The 18,630-nt window shown below is 44.6% G+C and overlaps 2 protein-coding genes across 5 annotated transcripts in view; both read right to left on the bottom strand.

Annotated features, from left to right (window-relative positions):
- Positions 1–4,697, bottom strand: part of TMOD1 (tropomodulin 1) — a 29,473-nt gene extending 24,776 nt beyond the window's left edge. The window contains exon 1 of one of the 2 annotated variants that reach the window (XM_055790206.1): positions 4,679–4,697. The gene's annotated coding sequence lies outside the window, so the exon portion shown is untranslated. Of the gene's footprint in view, positions 1–4,427; positions 4,621–4,678 lie in introns of those variants that run through there. The other variant, XM_055790205.1, reaches the window with a different exon arrangement.
- Positions 4,698–10,065: 5,368 nt separating this feature from the next.
- The window catches only part of TDRD7 (tudor domain containing 7), a 48,492-nt gene continuing 39,927 nt past the window's right edge, over positions 10,066–18,630 (bottom strand). For all 3 annotated transcript variants that reach the window (XM_055790635.1, XM_055790633.1, XM_055790632.1), the window contains exons 10-17: positions 17,984–18,186; positions 17,700–17,834; positions 15,931–16,014; positions 15,666–15,800; positions 15,215–15,325; positions 13,304–13,794; positions 12,815–12,975; positions 10,066–10,596 (exon numbers count right to left, since the gene is read on the bottom strand). In XM_055790635.1, the coding sequence (XP_055646610.1) occupies positions 10,376–10,596; positions 12,815–12,975; positions 13,304–13,794; positions 15,215–15,325; positions 15,666–15,800; positions 15,931–16,014; positions 17,700–17,834; positions 17,984–18,186 (1,541 nt within the window). In that variant the 3' untranslated portion in view covers positions 10,066–10,375. The remainder of the gene's footprint in view (positions 10,597–12,814; positions 12,976–13,303; positions 13,795–15,214; positions 15,326–15,665; positions 15,801–15,930; positions 16,015–17,699; positions 17,835–17,983; positions 18,187–18,630) is intronic.

Here is an 18,630-nt window from a genome sequence, read left to right on the forward strand (position 1 = left end):
CGGCACATTCATGCCCTGGCTGAGAAGAGTGGATAGAGAGAAGACAGGGGATGTTCCAGACAGTGAGAAGCTCCGTCATGTCAGATGCAGAAAGCAAGAGGTCAGCACACCCCGTCATAGTTCCAGGCAAGCCTGCCATCAGCCAGAAAGGCTGAGGCCCTCTCAGCCTCCCTACAAGAGGCTCATGCCTAATGAAATCCAGCGGGGAATCTGCGGTCCCTTCAGGAAACTCAGACTTCTCTAAGGAAGACCTGGATTTCCTCCAGTTTGACAAAAACCCCACAACCAGTAGCCACCAAGCTAAGACACACTAAAATTTGTATTTGAAAAGAAACATCTGGAAGGAGGCATCCTGGATCTATCAAAGCACACCGTGACTTCTGCCTCTCTAAATGAAATGCTGACCATGCAGAACACTCAGTGCTATCTGGAGTTATCATCACCGCCCAGAATCCTACAGCAATGAAGTTCCACACGCCATAGACAACAGTTACTGATGCTGCTGCTTCAGTCCCACGGGGATCCTCACACTGGAGCTGACATTCCCACTTGACAGCTCCACAGCAAACAGCTTGGCATCTGAGGTCATGCACACACTACGGGAAGCTCCCTGTGCTTGACTAAAGTGATCTCTCCCTTCATCCACTGCTGCTGAGGTGAGTCTTACACTGGCTGCATGCTCTTGGACCTTCCTCTCTCTTTGTGTGCTAGCAGCTCACCCAGTTCCTTATCCAGTACTCAGGAACTACCTGTTTCTCCTGGCCCTTCCCTCCTCGACGCTCCTGCAGCCTGCAAGCCACACAAACCAGTACTGGCTCTTGCCAAGCAGTCTTTCTCATCAGGGCCATCCAGCAAATAACCTGGATGTTTGGTGACCAGACAATATGTCAATGGGGTCAAATTCTGCCAAAGCCCAAACACAAACCTTTCCAGCTGCATCTCCCTTTTGCATATTTTTAAGGCACATGCTTGCAAATACAGTGATGTGTTCTCCTATTTGGGGTGAAGTTCTCTCACGCACCTGGCATGTACTTAAATCGTTAATTACTAATCCCTATGAAAAACACGTGGGCACACTTGAGTCATTAGTGACACCATGCACTCAGTTCCTGCTCTGTAACTTGAATCCTTCCACTTGGAAACTTCACAGCCAGCACAATCTCCTTTGAAAAGGGGTCCTGGGCTTCTTGCCTGAACTTCTCTTGGTCCTCAGATGGACTGCTGCTTCTCTGGAACACTCTAGTTGCAGGGAGCAGCTGAACCTGATGGATACCATATGAACACAGGAGCAGAAAGGCTCCAGCCTTGCACTGAGCAGTACCTTGGACTCCAGCAGGCGATGGTGATGTCCTGTAAAACAGAAGCCCTACCAGACTGCCCAGAGCAAAGCACAGCAAGCTGTTAGTAACACACCTACGTCTGCATGTTCCCGATATCACCCCACTGCTTGTGTGTCTGAAGCAGAAGAAGTGAAAGTGAAATGCTCCATCACGGTGCTGCTAACAAGCCCTAGACAGGTTGATGCTTAATGAATGCCAGAGCAAAACGGGTACTGTTCCAGCAGCAATGAGCCTGTGGTGTATGCTGTGCACCAAATCCGAACGAGACATTTAACAGAGGTGGGACCCTCACACAATCCTCTAAGGCCTGAAGAAACAAAGATGCCACCTGCAGCTGGGACAGCCACTACACCACAGAGTGCTGGCATGGGGCAGTGCTCTGGGGAAGCATGATTGTAGCTTTGTTTCCATGCTTCTCCCAGGGGTGCTGCCAGCCAGCGCACCCTGGGCTGGACAGACTTTGGTCTGAGCCAGGATAGGCTCTGATATGTGTTTATCTCATTCACCATGAACAAGTAGGAAGAACTCCTCTCAGGAGGGTGATACAGCTCTGAGGCAGGGCACCAGGGAGTGCGGTCTCCATCTTTGGGGGTCTGAAGCCACAACCTCCCTGGCTGAAGAAGGATCTGCTATGAGCTGGGGATGGACTAGAGAACTGTTGAGCCACCGGCAGTACTGGGGTCGTGTGACAAAACACATGTGGCCATTTAGCAACATGGAGCCAAGAAACACAATTCTAATCTCCTGTTTCTTCCAAGGGTCTGATAATTTTACAAAATAAACACATTTTGACTACTAATCCCTGCCTAGAATAGAGAAGTGAAGACAGTCTTCCTAGCTCATGATTTGCAGATGGCTGTCAACTACACAGGGGAAAAAAATGCAGAAAGCAGGTGCCAGCCTCCTCCCCTTGAGCTGTGCTGGCTTTCACAAAAACTCCACATGCCTGGAAAACAGTGAAGCATCAAACAGAAAAGTAAAACAATTCATCTGCAAACATTACACTCGGTAGCACATCGCTCTGGGGGATAGAGTTAAACACCTAGCAACAGCAGACAGGTGCTTCTTACAGAAGGATCATTCAGGATTTCTTGAAAAGATCAGCCAAACTGTCCTTTAGGTAAATGGAAGTAAAACGTGGGCAAAGGAAAGCAGTAGTGAGATAGACCAGGCTGCCTCCACATCTGCTTGACTTTCACAAACACACTGAGCAGGAGGCAAGGCAGCAACATTTTCTGAGGATTGTGCAAAACCGTATCATTTGGAGAAAAGCCAGCAGACCATCACAGCTGAGAAATGCGTGGAGAAAAGAACAGGATGAGTCAGGCTAGAAAACAAAGCAATGCTGAAGGGGGCGGGAAGTCCTGACAGGGGGAAAACAGAGACCTTGAAATGAGCAGCAGTGACCATACAATGCAGCACGCTTGTTGGAATACCCAAACACATATGGAATCATTTATGTTGGAAAAGACCTTTAAGATCATCGAGTCCAGCTGTTAACCCAGCACTGCCAAGCCCATCACTAAACCACATCCCTAAGCACCGCTTCTACAAGTTTTTTAAATACCCCCAGGGATGGTGATTCCACCACCTCCCTGGGCAGCCTGTTCCAGTGCTCCACCACACTTTCAGTGAAGAAAGTTTTCCTAATCTCCAATCTAAACCTCCCCTGGCGCAACTTGCAGCCGTTTCCTCTTGTCCTACCGCTTCTTACTTGGGAGAAGAGACCAACCCCCACCTGCCCACAGCCTCCTGTCAGGCAGCTGTAGAGAGCAGCAAGGTCCCCCCTGAGCCCCCTCCTTTCCAGGCTAAACAACCCCAGTTCCCTCAGCGGCTCCTCACAAGACTTGTACATTAGAGCAACAGGCACAGAAGCTGTCAGGAGACAACAGTGCAGGCTCCTCTACACCACTGCAAAAGCCGTTTGGCTCCGGGCACTGCGGTGCTAGCAGGACGGTGCCTGGCTTTAGCATTGCAGCCCAGCCCCTCCTTCCAAGAATGCGTAAGACGAAGTGCTCACTACCATAACCTGAAGTAGGGCTTGCATGCTCAAAAGCTTGCCCAGTATTTGCTCTATCAGATAGTCTGAGAGCAGGTGCCACCTCTCAGCATCTTCTTGTCTCTTTGATGAGAAATTCTTCACTCCAGCATGAACTGGCAGGTCATATGTGGTGAAGGGATTTTACATACACTTTAAAGTAACCTCAGCCACGTGGATGAGCACTTTTCTGGCTCAAGGTGCTATACCCAAGGAAAGATGTAAAGCAGCTAGAGAGTGGACCTCTGCCTAGAGCTAGGGCAGCCGGTCCAGAAGGGGGGCAGCGGGCAGGTCCTGCCCAACGAACAGTCCAGGGACATTTCAAAAGCAGAAGCATATGGATGAGCACATCAGGATGGCACGTGTGCGAGGGCAGGAGCTGCGTCCAGCTGAGTGAACGAAAGTTATCTTGGAGATAGGCAGCACATTTCAAGCAAGGCAGTGACTAATTCAAGCCGGACAAAGTATGGCCACAGAAAATAACACCACAAGGACCGAAGGGCTCTCTCCCCCGCTAATTTCTACTTTTCCCGTACAAAAGCAGCGCAGCTTTCTATCGATCCATCCCGCGAAAAACCACTTCCCAGAAGAGCTCCCGGATTACAAACGCAACAGCCGCACAACAGCCCCACCAGCGGCCCTGGCCGCCCGTGGCCACCCCCCACCCCCCCCCGCCGCGCCCCCCGCCCGCTGCGGGGCACCGCCGCGCACACCGGGGACACCGCCTGCCTTAGCCCGCCGGCTGCTCCGCGCACTCCCGGCGCAGCGCCCCGACCCTCCGGGAGCGGCCGGCCGGCCTGCCAGGCAGCAGGCTAGGGGGAGGAGGCAGGGAGGGAGGCAGGCAGGCAGGCAGGCAGGCAGGCAGGCAGGCAGGCAGGCAGGCAGGCAGGCAGGCAGGCAGGCAGGCAGGGCAGGGAGGGAGGCAGGGTGCCCCAACACCCAGCCCATCGCCCCTGCGCGCTGCCGGGCGCACGTAGCGCGGAGGCGGCCGCTATTTATGCCGAGCCGGTGCCGGCCAAATATTCTGCCCAGATAACCAACCCGCTTACCGCGCCCGTGGGCCGAGCCGAGCCGAGCCAAGCCGTGCCGAGCCGAGCCGAGCCGTGCCGTGCCGTGCCGAGCCCGGGCGGCGCGTCCTGCCCGCGCCGGCACCGCTGCTGCGGGGGGCGGGGGTCCGTGCCCGGGCCCGGGCTCGGCACAGCCCGGCCGTCACTCAGCGGGGCCGGCCCCGCCGCCCCTCCCGGCCGGCAGAAGCTGTGCCCGCCCCGGCCCCGGCCCCGGCCCGCCCCGGCAGCCGAACCTGCCCCAGTGCCCGGGCGCGGCGGGCGGTGCCGGGGCTGCGGCACGGGCGGCACTTGCTTCCGAAGGGTCTTCTCCGCTGTCGGCGGCTCGGGCCCGCCGCGGCCCGCATTGTGCCCCGTGGCAAGTCGCAGGGTGGCGGCAGCCCCCCGCCAGCGCTGCGCTCTGGAGAAGCCCCGCGAAGAGGCGCGCCCGGGTCCACGGGAGCCCCGGCCGCCGCAAGGCACCCTGCGGCTGCGGCTGGGAAAACTCCTTCGCCTTCCCCCGGGGGCAGCGGTGCCGCCCTGGGAGGGGGCAGGGGAGCGGCGGGGGTCGCAAGGCTCAGCCAGACCAAGTCGCGGCCGCGCTGGCCTCTGCCTGGGCATGGCCCTGCTACCAGCGAGGGTGAGCACCTCGTAAAAGCTGCTTCCCCACAAATGCCACCTGAATCTGCGCACCTACTAAGTCCGTGTCTTGTTTTACTCTCTGCAGGTTTGCCCCATACACCCGGTGACAGCCGCCCCCTGGGGCAGCTCGGCCCAGAGAGCTGCCTTCCAGCTTCGTGGTGCTAACAGATTTAGTACTATTGCTGCCAAATCTCCTTTCCCCTATCCTCACCTTTGCGTTACCATAAAGCCCCACAGATTTATCCTTTAATCTTTTTTAACAAATCTCCCACAAAGCGTCAGCCCCACGCTCAGCCTTATCTCTGCTGTCCAGTCTCCACCAGCAGGCACAAGGCAAGAGGGGAGAGAGCCTCAGACATATCAGAGGAGCACAGTCCATCTGAACCCTTCTCCAGCCCCACACTTCCCAGGCCTAGTGACGTCCTTCATCTGAAAATGGTCCCCATCTCCATGAGATGGTACCTGACTTTTTTTTCATGGCTTGCCATACAGCTGACCTGGCTGGTGCCAAGGTCCTTTGTCACATGGCATCGGGAGAAAGATCTGCAGTTAGCCCTGGAAACACAGCTCACAGCTAGGCCAGATGAGGCACACAAAAGGGGACCCTGCCAAGCACGTGCGTGCCTTGACAGGAGAGCAGGATTATGGCACAGGTCACTGGTATCATCCCAGCTGCTGGAGGAGTGAAAAGGGCACTTAGAACCACCCAATTCACCCACTGACTGGCCCAAATGCCTGAATCTCTTCAGGGTGAAGAAGCCTAATGGCTACCAGATCAGACAAACCTAGATGCCAGTATCTATGCTACTTGCTCACCAACTGTTTTTCTCAAGGGTGTGCAAGATGTGAGCAATTCAGGAAGGGATCCACTGGCACCACCAAGCTTTCCTACAAGCCCACATTGGCTTTGCACTCTGAGATACACAAGCCACTTAATTTTTATCCCATCTGGCTGCCATCAGATGTAGCTTTGTGAGCACCAGCAGATCATCCAAGGTGAGTGCTACAGTCCCCTTAGGATTCACTCAGCCTGTCTGTATCAGGCAAGACATGGAGCCAGTTTCTCAGCACATCTGTTTTCAGTGTGATGCTTATTCTTTAGCTGCCTGCCATGACACACCGCAGTGACAAATGCTGCAAGTAACACACCTTGCAGCACTGTTCAACAAGACACCAAGTAGTGCTAACTTCAACTACACCAAGCACCTCTTCACAACAGTTATCAAGGTAACAGCTCTCAAGGTAACAGCTCAACACACTTGAAGCATGTCTGCTCAGATCACAAACCTCTCTTGCTCTAGCTGTGTTCTTAACTCACAGAGGACAATTCTCCTGTTGAAGAGTTCTAGTCTGAAAATATCAGCAATAAACAAAAGAACACAAAAGGAAGCTTTTAGGCACTATGAATCATTTAAAGTGAGGGTTTGTTTTTTTTTCAGTGCAAGATTCTTTCTCATTTTTCTTGTCTAGCACACTCAGCACATGAGAATATAGGCTCTCAAAATGCTGGCCTGCTGTGCAGCAACTGTGAGAACAAAGGATGATGACTGTGGTGAAAACACAGAGACAAAAGAGCTTTGCAACAGAAGTCTCCTCAAATGGGGACAGAGTAGGCCAGGAGTGGAAAACCTGGAGATAGAAATTCATTTTGTGATGGCAAAGAGGGTCCTTGTGTTTCTCTGATGAAACAAGACTTCCTCAAAATGACCCAGAATGAACACACTGGGGGGTGAAAGAGGTGAACTTAAACTTTGTAAAAGTAACAAAATACAGTTGAGATGGAATAAGCAGAAAAGAGATAGTTTGAAAGTGCTATTGTTCACATCCTTGGGCTTTGTTTGTTTTTTGGTTAAATTATTACAGTGTCATCTGTTCTCCCTAGGTAACGAATGCTCATTTTCCAGTTTATAAAGTCACAATGATCTACAAAACCAGTCTAACCATGCTGCATTCCCTTTGTTTGGCAGGAAAGTTATCTTGAGTGGGGTCCCAAGAATTATACCCTCCATCTCCACATCCCAAGGGAGGATCAGCTCGGCTTCTGCAGATATATCCTACCTGTTTCTGGCATTTATAATGAAACTGGAGTTCCAGTGAATTTCCAGGCTTTCCTCCCCATCTCTTTAGAAAAACTGCCTAACACCTAACCTAAACTTACCTTTCTGCAATCCAAGCCCTTATATGTCCTATTTTCCCCACTTATAAAAACAAGTTCTTTATCAGCAGAAACTTTTCAAAGTGTTCCCCTCCTTAGTCTTCTCCTATCAAGAGTAACTACAAATCCTTCTATTTAAGCCAGGTTTTCTAGACTTCCATTGTTCTTGCTTTTGTCTGGATTCTCTGTAATTAATCTTTCTTGTAGGGCAGTGCCCAGAACTGCATGCAGGATTCCCGTGAAGGCCTTTCCAATAGCCGTCAGAAAGGAAAGATCATGTGAAATGGTAACTCTACCACCTGCTCGATTCAGGCACCTGCCACAGAAGCACCATGCATTCATGAAAGCAGAGAAACCATTCACAACCAACCCCAAACACAGACTGCTGAAAAACTCGTTAAAAATCATGCAGCATTCTGTGTGAATTAACAACTTGCACATAGCAGGCAGGTCTAATGCCTCCTAGGGACAACAGACTAACTACTAATTATGCTAACTACTTCATAGACTAGGAACTTCAACAAACTCAGTATGTTCAATACTGTGTACGGCCAACACCACCTGCACATTCTTCAAAGCCAGAGCACAAAATGTACTCACATAGTGCTAGCAGGCCAGTTAGCAAATGTATCAGTCTTGCAGATTACGCCACTGGTCAGTGGGGTAAAAAAAGTGACATTAAAAGCAGGTGTAGAATCAGAGCTCTGAAACGGAAATCACAGACAGCCCAGGAAGACAGTAAATTTGGTAATTAAGTAAGTAACAGCAGAGTACCTGTAGAGTGATGGACTAGTAACGGAGCTACTTAAGACAGGGGTGGTACTGTGCAGTGAGTATAAAGACATCTCAATGTAGCCTCTGGATACAGCATATGAACTGAATGCAGCATTGTTAGCAACTTTTGTTTGGGTGCATGGTCAACGCATGCATAAAATGATTCACCACACGGAGAGTGGTATTCTTGGGCTTGCTGACCAGCTAAGACTGCACTCTGTTGTACCAACATACAACGCAGCCTGTGCCAACTTCGCTATTGAGCTTTGCAGATGCATAAGACTATGAATATTGTCCTTGCTTCTGATCTGGGCTTTTTTGACTCTGAAGCAGCCACCGACAACCAAAGAGAGGGTAAGGCGTACTCCAGAAGGAGCAGACAACAAGTTCAAAAAGCCTTTTGAGTGCCTCAAACATCCGCCAGGGTCTTCCTGCTAATACTACAAATGTAGAGTCCCAAAGCCTGCATCACCAGTTCACAGGTGAAAATCAACGACTGGCCAACAGCAGATGCCCCAGCCTCAAAGGATGCAAACACAACGTAGGCATTTCTCACACAACCAAACTTCAAAACGGTTCCAGCAAAATGCCCTATGCCATTACAATTATCAATTAACAAGTCATCAAACTTTGCAAGATTGCAGATGAAAGTGGCATATGCTCTTAGATACACAGGAAAACCCTCATGCTCTCCTTAGCAGCTCAGGAAAGTGCTTGTCTCATCCTAATGACCCACACCATTCAGATTTTCAGGCTTACAAGCAGTCCTACACAGAAGGAAACTTCTGCATGGAATTTATCTACAGCAGTTCATCATCACATGGATTCCTTCACTTGCATTCTTCACCTTCTCTGAGTGGCAGCTGAGGAAGGAGAATCGATTAATATGGAAGAATATTAATATCTTGGGTGTTAATGCCACTTCTCTTTCAACAACTACACTGAAGAGTCTCACCACAGCGTGCTTAAATATGGACAGGACCCGGTTAACTAGCAATTTGCATTAAATTAGCAGTTTGTTACTTTATTGCTACCTGCTCTAGTCATAAGGGCTCTGCTGTACCCTGTGTACAGTCCAGTCAGGGACACACTTGCTAGATTTCCAAGAGGACCCCTTCCTGCTTAGCTCACACCTCCTCCAGAACTACACCAGAATTAGAGTAAGAGGGTGCAAATATAGGTCTTACACGCTTTAACAGCTTGTTTTCTCAGAATATTTGCACACATTTTCTTTCTTCCCTCCTATGCACTGCACTTTTCAGTCACGATTGTCTTTCTGTTCAGTCTCCCTTACCCATGCAGACAGCATGCTAGCAGAATTTCTTAGTTCAGTTTGTGTATTACTAGGAAAATTATATACGCTATGCACAGCAGAGAAATTCCTTCTGCTGGCATTCACTGTGTAAAACTTCAGTACTGTGTTTAATAGTCTTAAGGGACTATATCAAGCAGACTCAAATACAGGCAGCAAGACTATGAAATAATAATCACGTCTACAACTCCTCAAAATATTTCTAAGGCCAAATATAAAGTACGCCTCACAATAAGCCAAAAATAACGTGTTCAGAGGACTTTAAGCACAAATCCAGGTGCTTACAGGACACACTGCTTGCTCCTGTCTCCAGGGAGCAGCGGTCGTTGAAGATTTCTCAGAAGTATACATGAAAACGAGCTATCGAAACAGAACAAAAGGAATGCTTTGAATTTAGCAACCAGTTGGGGAGTGGGGGAGTGGGGTGAGGGGAGCAGAGAATTCAGAAAGGTGGTATCATTGCTGAAGAACTGCAAGCAGACTAGTAAGCACATAAAGTGCATACCCTTCTATGAAAGTTAAATCCCACAAATGTGGTCTTCCAAACAATTCAGCAATTAAACTCTTACAAGTTCAGGAAGAGGGAAACCCTCACCAATAATGCAAGTCTCTGACATTAACATCAGAAATATTGAGGGCTGCTTCCATGCTTCCCCAGTAATAAAAACACTAGTTAAAGAAAAAGGGAGGAGTACCCAGAAACGGCTGAGTAATAGCTGTGAGATAAAAAGCCCCCCAAAATTAGGGAAAGATCACAAGAGCAAAGTCAACATTATTTTATTGATAAATAATTTTTTTAATATTTTCACTCAAGCATTCTAGTACTACAATGGTAAACAAAGTGCATATTTTCAGAAAGTCAACAAAACCCAAACTCAGTAAACAAACTCTTTTCAAAGAACAAAGATTTTTCTATCTTCAGTGTTATCCCCTTCATGTCTTCAAGGCTGTATAACTGTTTAACAATGTTATCACATTCATGTCTGCAAGGCCATATAACTATTTATCTTCAAAGCCTGTTACTTATTTTATTGCTAAAGAATCTGAGCTGCTACATTTCAGAAATGGTGATTAATCATCCTTTGAAAATTCCACAAGACTTTGAGACACAAAATCATGAATCCATATATCAGTATCTGGAAGAGATGTGTCCACAAGAAAAGTCACAATTTTTCGATCCCAAGAGTTAGTGCTTTCATTAACTGCCTGTATCTGTGCCACCAGTGGTTTCTTCTCTACAAGATTCCGAAACACTATTGATGCCTCTTCTGACCACTGCTGGCTTTTCACTCCTAGGACAAATGTAAAGCAAAACAGAAGGTCACTTATAGACTAGACCAATCTGAATTAAGTTTATAAAGAAGTCAGGGGAGTTTAAATACTTCAAAAAACAGATGTTCAAGTGCTACTGAATGAAGCTTAACTCTAGAAAAAATCACAAACTCACTCATCTCACACACAGAAAAGTTTAATTATTACAGAGACTAGGACATTTATTTTTTCTTGAAGTCTAAAGATACGGACAAGTTTGCAGAAGTGAAAGGCAAATGTGTTGATTCACTGAGTAATTCAAAGTGTATCAGCTGACATGCATGATCAAGGCATATTACGAAACATGACAAAAAGGAAACTAAAGATCCTTTTGAAACAAACTATTGCTTTGTCTTGTGCCTGAGGGTGCTGAAATTATTTGTTCTGTTGGCCTTACTTTAGGTTAAGTTTTCTTCATCTCAAAGCAGCATCAGCTATTAAAATATCTGCCAAACCTTCAAGCCCCAGACTAGATCTGCAGAAAGCAGAAATGAAAAGAAATGCCGCCTAAATGCCTCACGACTGTTGCTATTTTTTTGGAGAGCAGCATCCCACAAAGTCATGTCTGCTCAGGGACATGATGCTAGAACCCAAACAGGTTTTTGAATGTGACCTCCTGCAGACTTGGAATTCAATCTCCCCAGACCACTGCTGGTGTACAGCACCCAGACACAAGGGTCTCAAATATCGTGCATGAACACCCAAACAACAGCTTACAGATCAAAAAAGCAGAACAGCGAAGTGACAACACTTGGCTTTTACTATTAGCAGCACCCTGCTGCTGACAGGACAGGACAACACAGGAACACAGCTTGTTGCAGGTTACAGAAGGAATGAGAAGTCAACAGTTCATCAACAGTTAAGAAAGGGTAAGTAACGCTAGGAAAGGCTGGTGGGGAGGCAAATGGGGTTTTACAAGGAAACAGACCAGAGACTGAGGGGCAGCAGACATAAAAAAAAAGAGAGAAAAAAGTGGAAGAATAGCAAGACAATAGTTACCGGTCTTCCGGGCTCAGCTGGCCTGCTTTGACAATATGAAGCAGCTCAGAGGCCAACTTAACTAGCTACTTGGGATTCTGTGAAGCAGGAAAATTGATGACTTGCAGGCTTGCTCAGCTGGATCCTGCACTACCCCAGTAGAGAGACACAGCTAGAAATCAGCTTCATTTCAACACTGCACTCCTAGAACCCCAGCCTGTCGGTAACATCCATCATCACTAGTTCAAAGCAACCCCCAAGGTCACACCGAGGCTATGCAGGGAAGCAGATCCACAGAAGGTAACCTAGGATCAGAGCATCAGCTCTGTGGCCTGTCACTTCAGAAAGCATATTCTGTAACTGAAGTCTAGACTTCGTGCTCTGAAGTCTAGACTAGCACTGACCGAACAGCAGCAGGAAGCAGCAACTGAATAAGAAGAGACACATACATCTGAAAGCAATGCAGAAATGAAAGACAAATTCCGAAAAGGAAAGGAAAGGCAGCAAGGAGAATTTTGTTTTTTTAATTTTATCAGATGTCTGCACACACTCTATGCCCCATATTCTCAAGGAAATTAATTTTACTTAAGTCTATTGAAAGCACTCGCTCCCCTTGTAGAGTTTTTTTTGTTTGAGAACACCAATATATTTCAGGCAACTTTGGATTCCAAATATGCACTGGAAAACAGAAAATTACAATAGGGGCAATATATACAAGAAAAGCTCCAGAAACTCAGCATCTAGTTCCTAACTTTATGTAGATTAGGATAATCAGAACTTAAATTCTCATCAACAGATATAACTTTCACACTTGGTAACAGGTTATGTTTAAGGATCTGAAAACCATTTAGTTTTACTTCCCTGTGCGCTTTGCATGTTAGACATCACACACATTAAAATGATAAATTTTCATGACAATGAAAAGCAGCTGCTGGAAAAGCTTAAGCAATCTTCAGTTTTATAAATGGTAACTAAAAGTGCTGCATTAAAATAAACAAAGAATAAAACAGAACCTTCACCACCCATGTCAAGAAGAAAACCAGAGCTACTTTGATGACATAAACAAGCATGCATTAAACATGCTTTTGCAGGCAGGTATGGGCTTACTTTAGCAAAAATCAATTACATCACTAACCTTTGGCTTTGTCCACTTTACATTTCTGTTCATTTGGTATCCTCACTGATATAAGACTCTTAACAAGAAAAACTGGAAATGCTTACCTGCAAGCTGAGCTGTTATAGCTTGGAAAGGTAGTTTTCTAAATGTATCCATGAGCGGCTGTACTTTCTCTATGCTGACAAACTCATGTTTACCATAGTCCAGCTCATATACAGACAAAAACCCATTTCTAAGAATTCCTTTTATTACAACCCTGTACCACCTAAACAGGGGGAGAACAAAAGTAGACAATTTGAATTCTTATTCACACACTATCAGGTCACCAGAAAAATAATGCACTACCAAAAGATCTTAAACAACATGTCTCAGGCTTCCCAGATTTGGTATTGTCTGAATAGAAGTCAACTCTTCCAGCTACAATCCGGAAGCATGAAGAGACTGCAACCTCAATTACTCCCTTAATCCCTCAGATATCATTGGACGTCTGCCACGCTGTCAACAACGCAGACAAAGCAGAGCTAGGCTTGCCTAGCTTAGCAAAGCTAAGCTTGCCTTCAAAGATTTTGTTTTTAATTTAAGTATCTACTTACTGATTTTCAATTTTAGCTGCATACAGCTTGTTTTTTTCAATATTCACTGGTTTCTCTTCTGCCCTGCTGTAGTACAAGATCATTTCTTCCATCAGGGCTTCCAGATTATGTAGCTCCTTCCAAGGCTGGACAATAAAGTGACCTGGATGGCAGGCCACTGAGACATAGACATCCATGAGCTCACCAGTCTTTGACAAAGGTAGAGGTGGAGGCATATCAATGGTAGACACTGCACTACTGGGTTCTCTGGCTGGATCAGAGAAACTCTTCTCTAGCCTTCCAGTGGTTAACCGCAGAGCTGAAACAGCATCACTTGTCACTTTTGTGGTGCTAGTCTCACTGGGTGTTACACTCAAGAAAACATCTTTCTGATGCTTCCACAAGTCTGCATTTTTGATCTGTCGATTGACGCTACGATCCACGTCTGGGAAATTCTCTGGAGCAAACAAGTAAACATGTGCAATTCCCTTTGAACTATCCTGTTTAACCACCTTGGAAAACAAAAAAAACTTCCAGTTAATAACCATTAAATGCACACCTGCTTTTGTACTAAAGCCTTTAACAGAAAAGCAGCACCAGTTCATTGCATTCTATACACACATAAGTATTTTCAAGGTTCTCTCAAATATGTTAATGAAGTTGTTGGACAGTAAGCAATTCACAGCAGCTAAAAAGAGCATTTTCAGCTATTCCACTAATGTAAATCAAATACAAAACTTGAGCTTTATTTTGCCCAACAGGTTCAATCTTGGTACCACATGTACAATTATAGTTTTCAGGAGAACAGTAGCCAGTGCCCATACAGATCTAAACAACTAAGTAATGCTGTTAAATATTAACACTTAATCCTTCAAAATTCTCTTCCTGTCATTATGGGAGATGAAGCCTAGTAAATTCAGGATGGGAAAAAATAAAGATGAAAAAAGCTTCCAGTTTTGTATCATGCATAATCTTCAAGCACCGATATAAAAATATTTCCTATTTAACATCAGATACGCTAGCGTTATTGATAGTAAAGCACTGACAAAAATACATTTTTTATTTGACAAAGTATCTGGCATTTTTTTACAGATTCTTCTGTTCATTTCCTAGCTGGTAATAAAAACTTGTCCCGGTTCAAGCAAGTACCTGTCACCTATTATTTAATCAAGCAAAAATTAGCACCCAACTCAAACTACCTTGGAAGAGGAGATTTAGAAAATCAGATGCAACAGTCCTAATTCTCAAACTAGAGGAGCTATGTTTTAACTATACAGTCCCCAGGAATGGTAAAGTTAAAAAAAAACACGTGCTGTGACAGAATCTGGAATCAGATTAAGAGGGAATTAACTTTGTTTAGTCTGTAGCTAGTAGACTCCTTTAGAAGGGTGTTTTCAGTTAATTAAACTGAATAGGATACATTGCAAGATGAAACAATTGTATCTCAAAGATAAGGGAAATTCTAAGTATACAAGAAGGTATACTAAATCACACTGGATTAGAAAAAGTAAACAAAGAGTTGCTTTCCAAGATCAGAAGGAGAAAAAGCTATGCTCACAAGAGGCATAAAAATAATTCATGTATCTTTTTATGTGGTGAAACAACAACTCTGTTTCTTTCTTATCAGCTAGTAAAACAACTCCAGCTGCATATTTGGACTGGGACAGCAAAATGTGAAAGGCTAATGTGAAAGCTGCTAAATTCTCAAAGGAAAAAGAGAAGCTTCTAACAGGCTTAAGAAAGTAAGTTTTATGCCAAAAGTCTTAAGAAAAGGACTTTGCGTAGAATTTATGTCCGAGAGCTGGCTACAGACTTTTAAATGTCTATAACAAAAATCAATCTAACAAGTGGTTAAGTTTCTAGAGTTGTTCTTCCAATGCTCTTTCCACGCATCTATGGATTTCAAGTCACATAGGTATTTTGGCTGTTTACCTTCATGCTAAATTCAGGACAATTCATCACAGTGTCTCTCAGCCACAGTACAGCATCTGGAGTCCACATGCCAGTGTTAGGAGGCAGATCAGCCAGGCAGCATTTTAAAGCCTAAGAACAGAATTAAGTATACAAGATATACTTCAGTAATACGGAAACTAGTCCACAAGCTCCTATTCATAGAAACTTCATTAATGGTGACAGATTCAGTATGTATGACAAACAGAAAGAGACAGAGGAATAAGTAAACCCAGTACCATTATACATGCAAAACATCCTGTGGAAACATAGGAAGACATGATGATTTACTTCAGGCAAAGATGCACAATGAAACACTCCAAATGTTGAATGCTATTAAACAAAACAAAGTTTCATTACATAAACCTTGAAGTAGCAGCAGCAAACATTGCCAAGAGATCTTGCTTAAGTTAGCTTTAACGTGTCTTCATACCTGAGGAGGTATTGCAATTACTTCTCTCAGGAACTGTGGTGGGATTTCTCTAAGCTCTGATACTTTCACAGTTCCAACTGTTCCAGTATCCATGAACTGCACATCAAGTGCCCGTCTAGTGTGAATAATTCTTATCTGAAAGAAGAAAGCAGGAGCATCATTTTGAGTTAAAAACACAACAGTGACATACACACTATACCAAGTTTCATGGAAACTAAGGATTCCCATGTGGGAAAACTGTAGCTGTTCCTTGAGTACTTCTTACCTCTACACGTGCCCATTTTCCTTTGGAAGGAAACAAGCAGATTTTGCCACAGAAAGGTAGCGATACATTAAACTCAGATGTTTGCTGCAAATATAAAAACAGAAGTTAAAAAGCATGGAGCTATTACTATTTGGCACTCAATTAAACCTTGAAAAAGCCACGTATTGAATAAATAGTTCTGAGAAGTAACAATGCCGTTTCAAATATAACAACTCTTTCCAGCCTCAGACACATTTCTTATCACATTGTTTTAAGCTTCCCCAATCAGTAAAGCTTTAATTCCCAGCTGCCTATCTTACAGGGAAACTGAGAAAATATGAAGTGCCAGGGGAAAAAAGCCATGTTTGGAAACAGAGGATATGAAATCACTGACCATTACTTTAATGTTCTCAAAAGCAAAAGCAGTTCAGAGCTGTGACAGACAACTGAAGAAGCTCCCACTTTATATTCTAGAACAGATCATTTGCTGAGATATTTAGCAAACCAAATTTACTACTGCCTTAAATGAAAGTCTCATGGGGTTGACACTCACCATTATGGTCCTAAATAATATAACAAGACAATGGCTACACTACAAAAAGCATGAAGAAACTCCATTTGAAGATCCATAAACACCCTGGTTTGCTTAAACTCTCAGGCAAAACAAATCCCCTCAAGGTGAGCTGCAAAGTCAAGATTGCTTCTTTTACCGCCATATATAGATTTATATTAAAAGATTCTGAATGTCAAGGTCTGTCTTTAATAGTAATGAACCAAACATACACTTTGTCCAGAAAATCTGAATTCTGAAACACCTGGCTGCTTGCCTTTGTGTTGCTAAACTTTTCGGGATTCTGTATGTTTTCCTTCAGTGTTTAGCTTGCTTGAAACTGAATCTTGGTAAATGAGACATGTTTAATATAAGTATTTCCAGATGAGATGTGTTCCACGGCAGGTCTAAAGTTCAACTTCTACACCTAAAAACACTTTGACAGAGTAGTTTCACAAGCAACAGTTCTAACAGGAACTTCAAGGATCTGCATTTCATGGTTTGATTCTCTAAGGCTCAGCTGCGTGTTAAATTAGATTCTATTAAGATTTCTTCTCCTTTGTACAAATTCTCTTACAACTAGTAAGGGTTGATGCATGTGTCTGTAAATGGCTGGTGGAATGTCAGACTTCTGTGTCACATGCCCATTTTAAAGCAACATTTTGAAAAAGCTTCCTATACATCAGTTGATGTATAGGATATTAGCCATGACATTCAAACGCTAAGGGTACAAGCACAAGATATGCACCAGATCAGATCAAAGCCATTGAATCTCCAAGGAAGTCTGGCTAAAAAGAACAGACCCTTGGTTACACTGGGTTTTTTTGTCACTTTGCACGGTGTGCTGTGGGTGGGCCAGGCTGTTTATGCATCTCATCATCATCATGTAAGTAAAGATTACAGAAAAAACTTATGCCAGTATCTCCACAGGCTTTATACCAATCTGATGCACTTTCCATTGGAAACTTCCCATTGAGAGCTGTATTGTTACTAGTCTTAACTACTCAAAGGAAGTTTTAAGTAGTTACTGAAGCCTTAGAGACAGCTTGTGAACAACAGAGCATCAAAAGACACTCTTCATGCTGAAGGATGCACCCCAAAAAACTAGGAAGAGAATTTATAACCTTTTTGAATAGTCTATGGCTACCTCAGAAATTTGAACTGATGTGCAAAGAAAATGATTGGGACACTCTGAAGAAAGGCTACATGACTTTACCACTTCTCTCACTGTAGAACCTACCTTGTAAAGGAAGTAGTCTTCCACTTTCTGCAAGATTTCAGTAAGTCTAGACAAGCCTTTAGATGGCACTTGGCAATACAGGCTTCCGTCAGAGAAAACGCTTGTTACTCTTACATTTGTATACAGTGCATCTACCTGCAACGGTAAGATTTGGACAAGAAAAGGGGGGGGACAGCCCCCACCCCCACCAACTTAGCGAATTTCTGAGTACTGCTTTTTGTCCACCCAAGACTTCAGCAGTCATTGATTTTTAATTAATTAGTAAGGAAACAGGAAAACGGTACCTGTAGGTGCAGCTCAAGGGACTTGTCATACAGTGCCTTCAGACAAGTAGCATTGATGTTGATATCGTCTTCTCCGGAAGTGTCATAGAGAACAAGAAGAGGAATATCACTCTTTTCCAGTATTTCCACAGCAAATATCTTGGAGAATGTCTGCGATTCCACAGTCTTTACTAGGACAGGATCATCACAGAAGACCTCCAGTCCTGTAAGACACACCACACTTTTAATGTATCACTGTATTCAAAGGAAAAAATAACTGGGTCTGTGCTCACAACAGGAATCTTTTCAAGAATCAGGATACAGCAGGAAAGTTGTGATGCACCCCTACTTGCATTCTGCTTAATTTCCACCTTGTTAACAAAATAAGCCATCTTTGGGGGAGAAAGGTAAAAAAAAAGATCCTCTTCAGAAAGAGTTGAGGCAAATGTGTAGAGAAAAAAGGAATGCATCCAAGTATTACATAAACAAACAAAAGCTCATTCATAGCAATTTTATACATTTAAAATTAAGTATTTTCAAAAAGTTAGAAATGCCTACTAGTTTTAGGAAGGTAAATTAACTTCCAGGAGAGTCTAGGAAGTCTGCAAGTATGCAAGTACTGAAAGGGGAAGGATCATTTTAAAACAACTAAATAGGATCATATTTAG

Source organism: Falco peregrinus, chromosome Z, assembly GCF_023634155.1.
Source record: "Falco peregrinus isolate bFalPer1 chromosome Z, bFalPer1.pri, whole genome shotgun sequence".
Taxonomy (NCBI): Eukaryota; Metazoa; Chordata; class Aves; order Falconiformes; family Falconidae; genus Falco; species Falco peregrinus.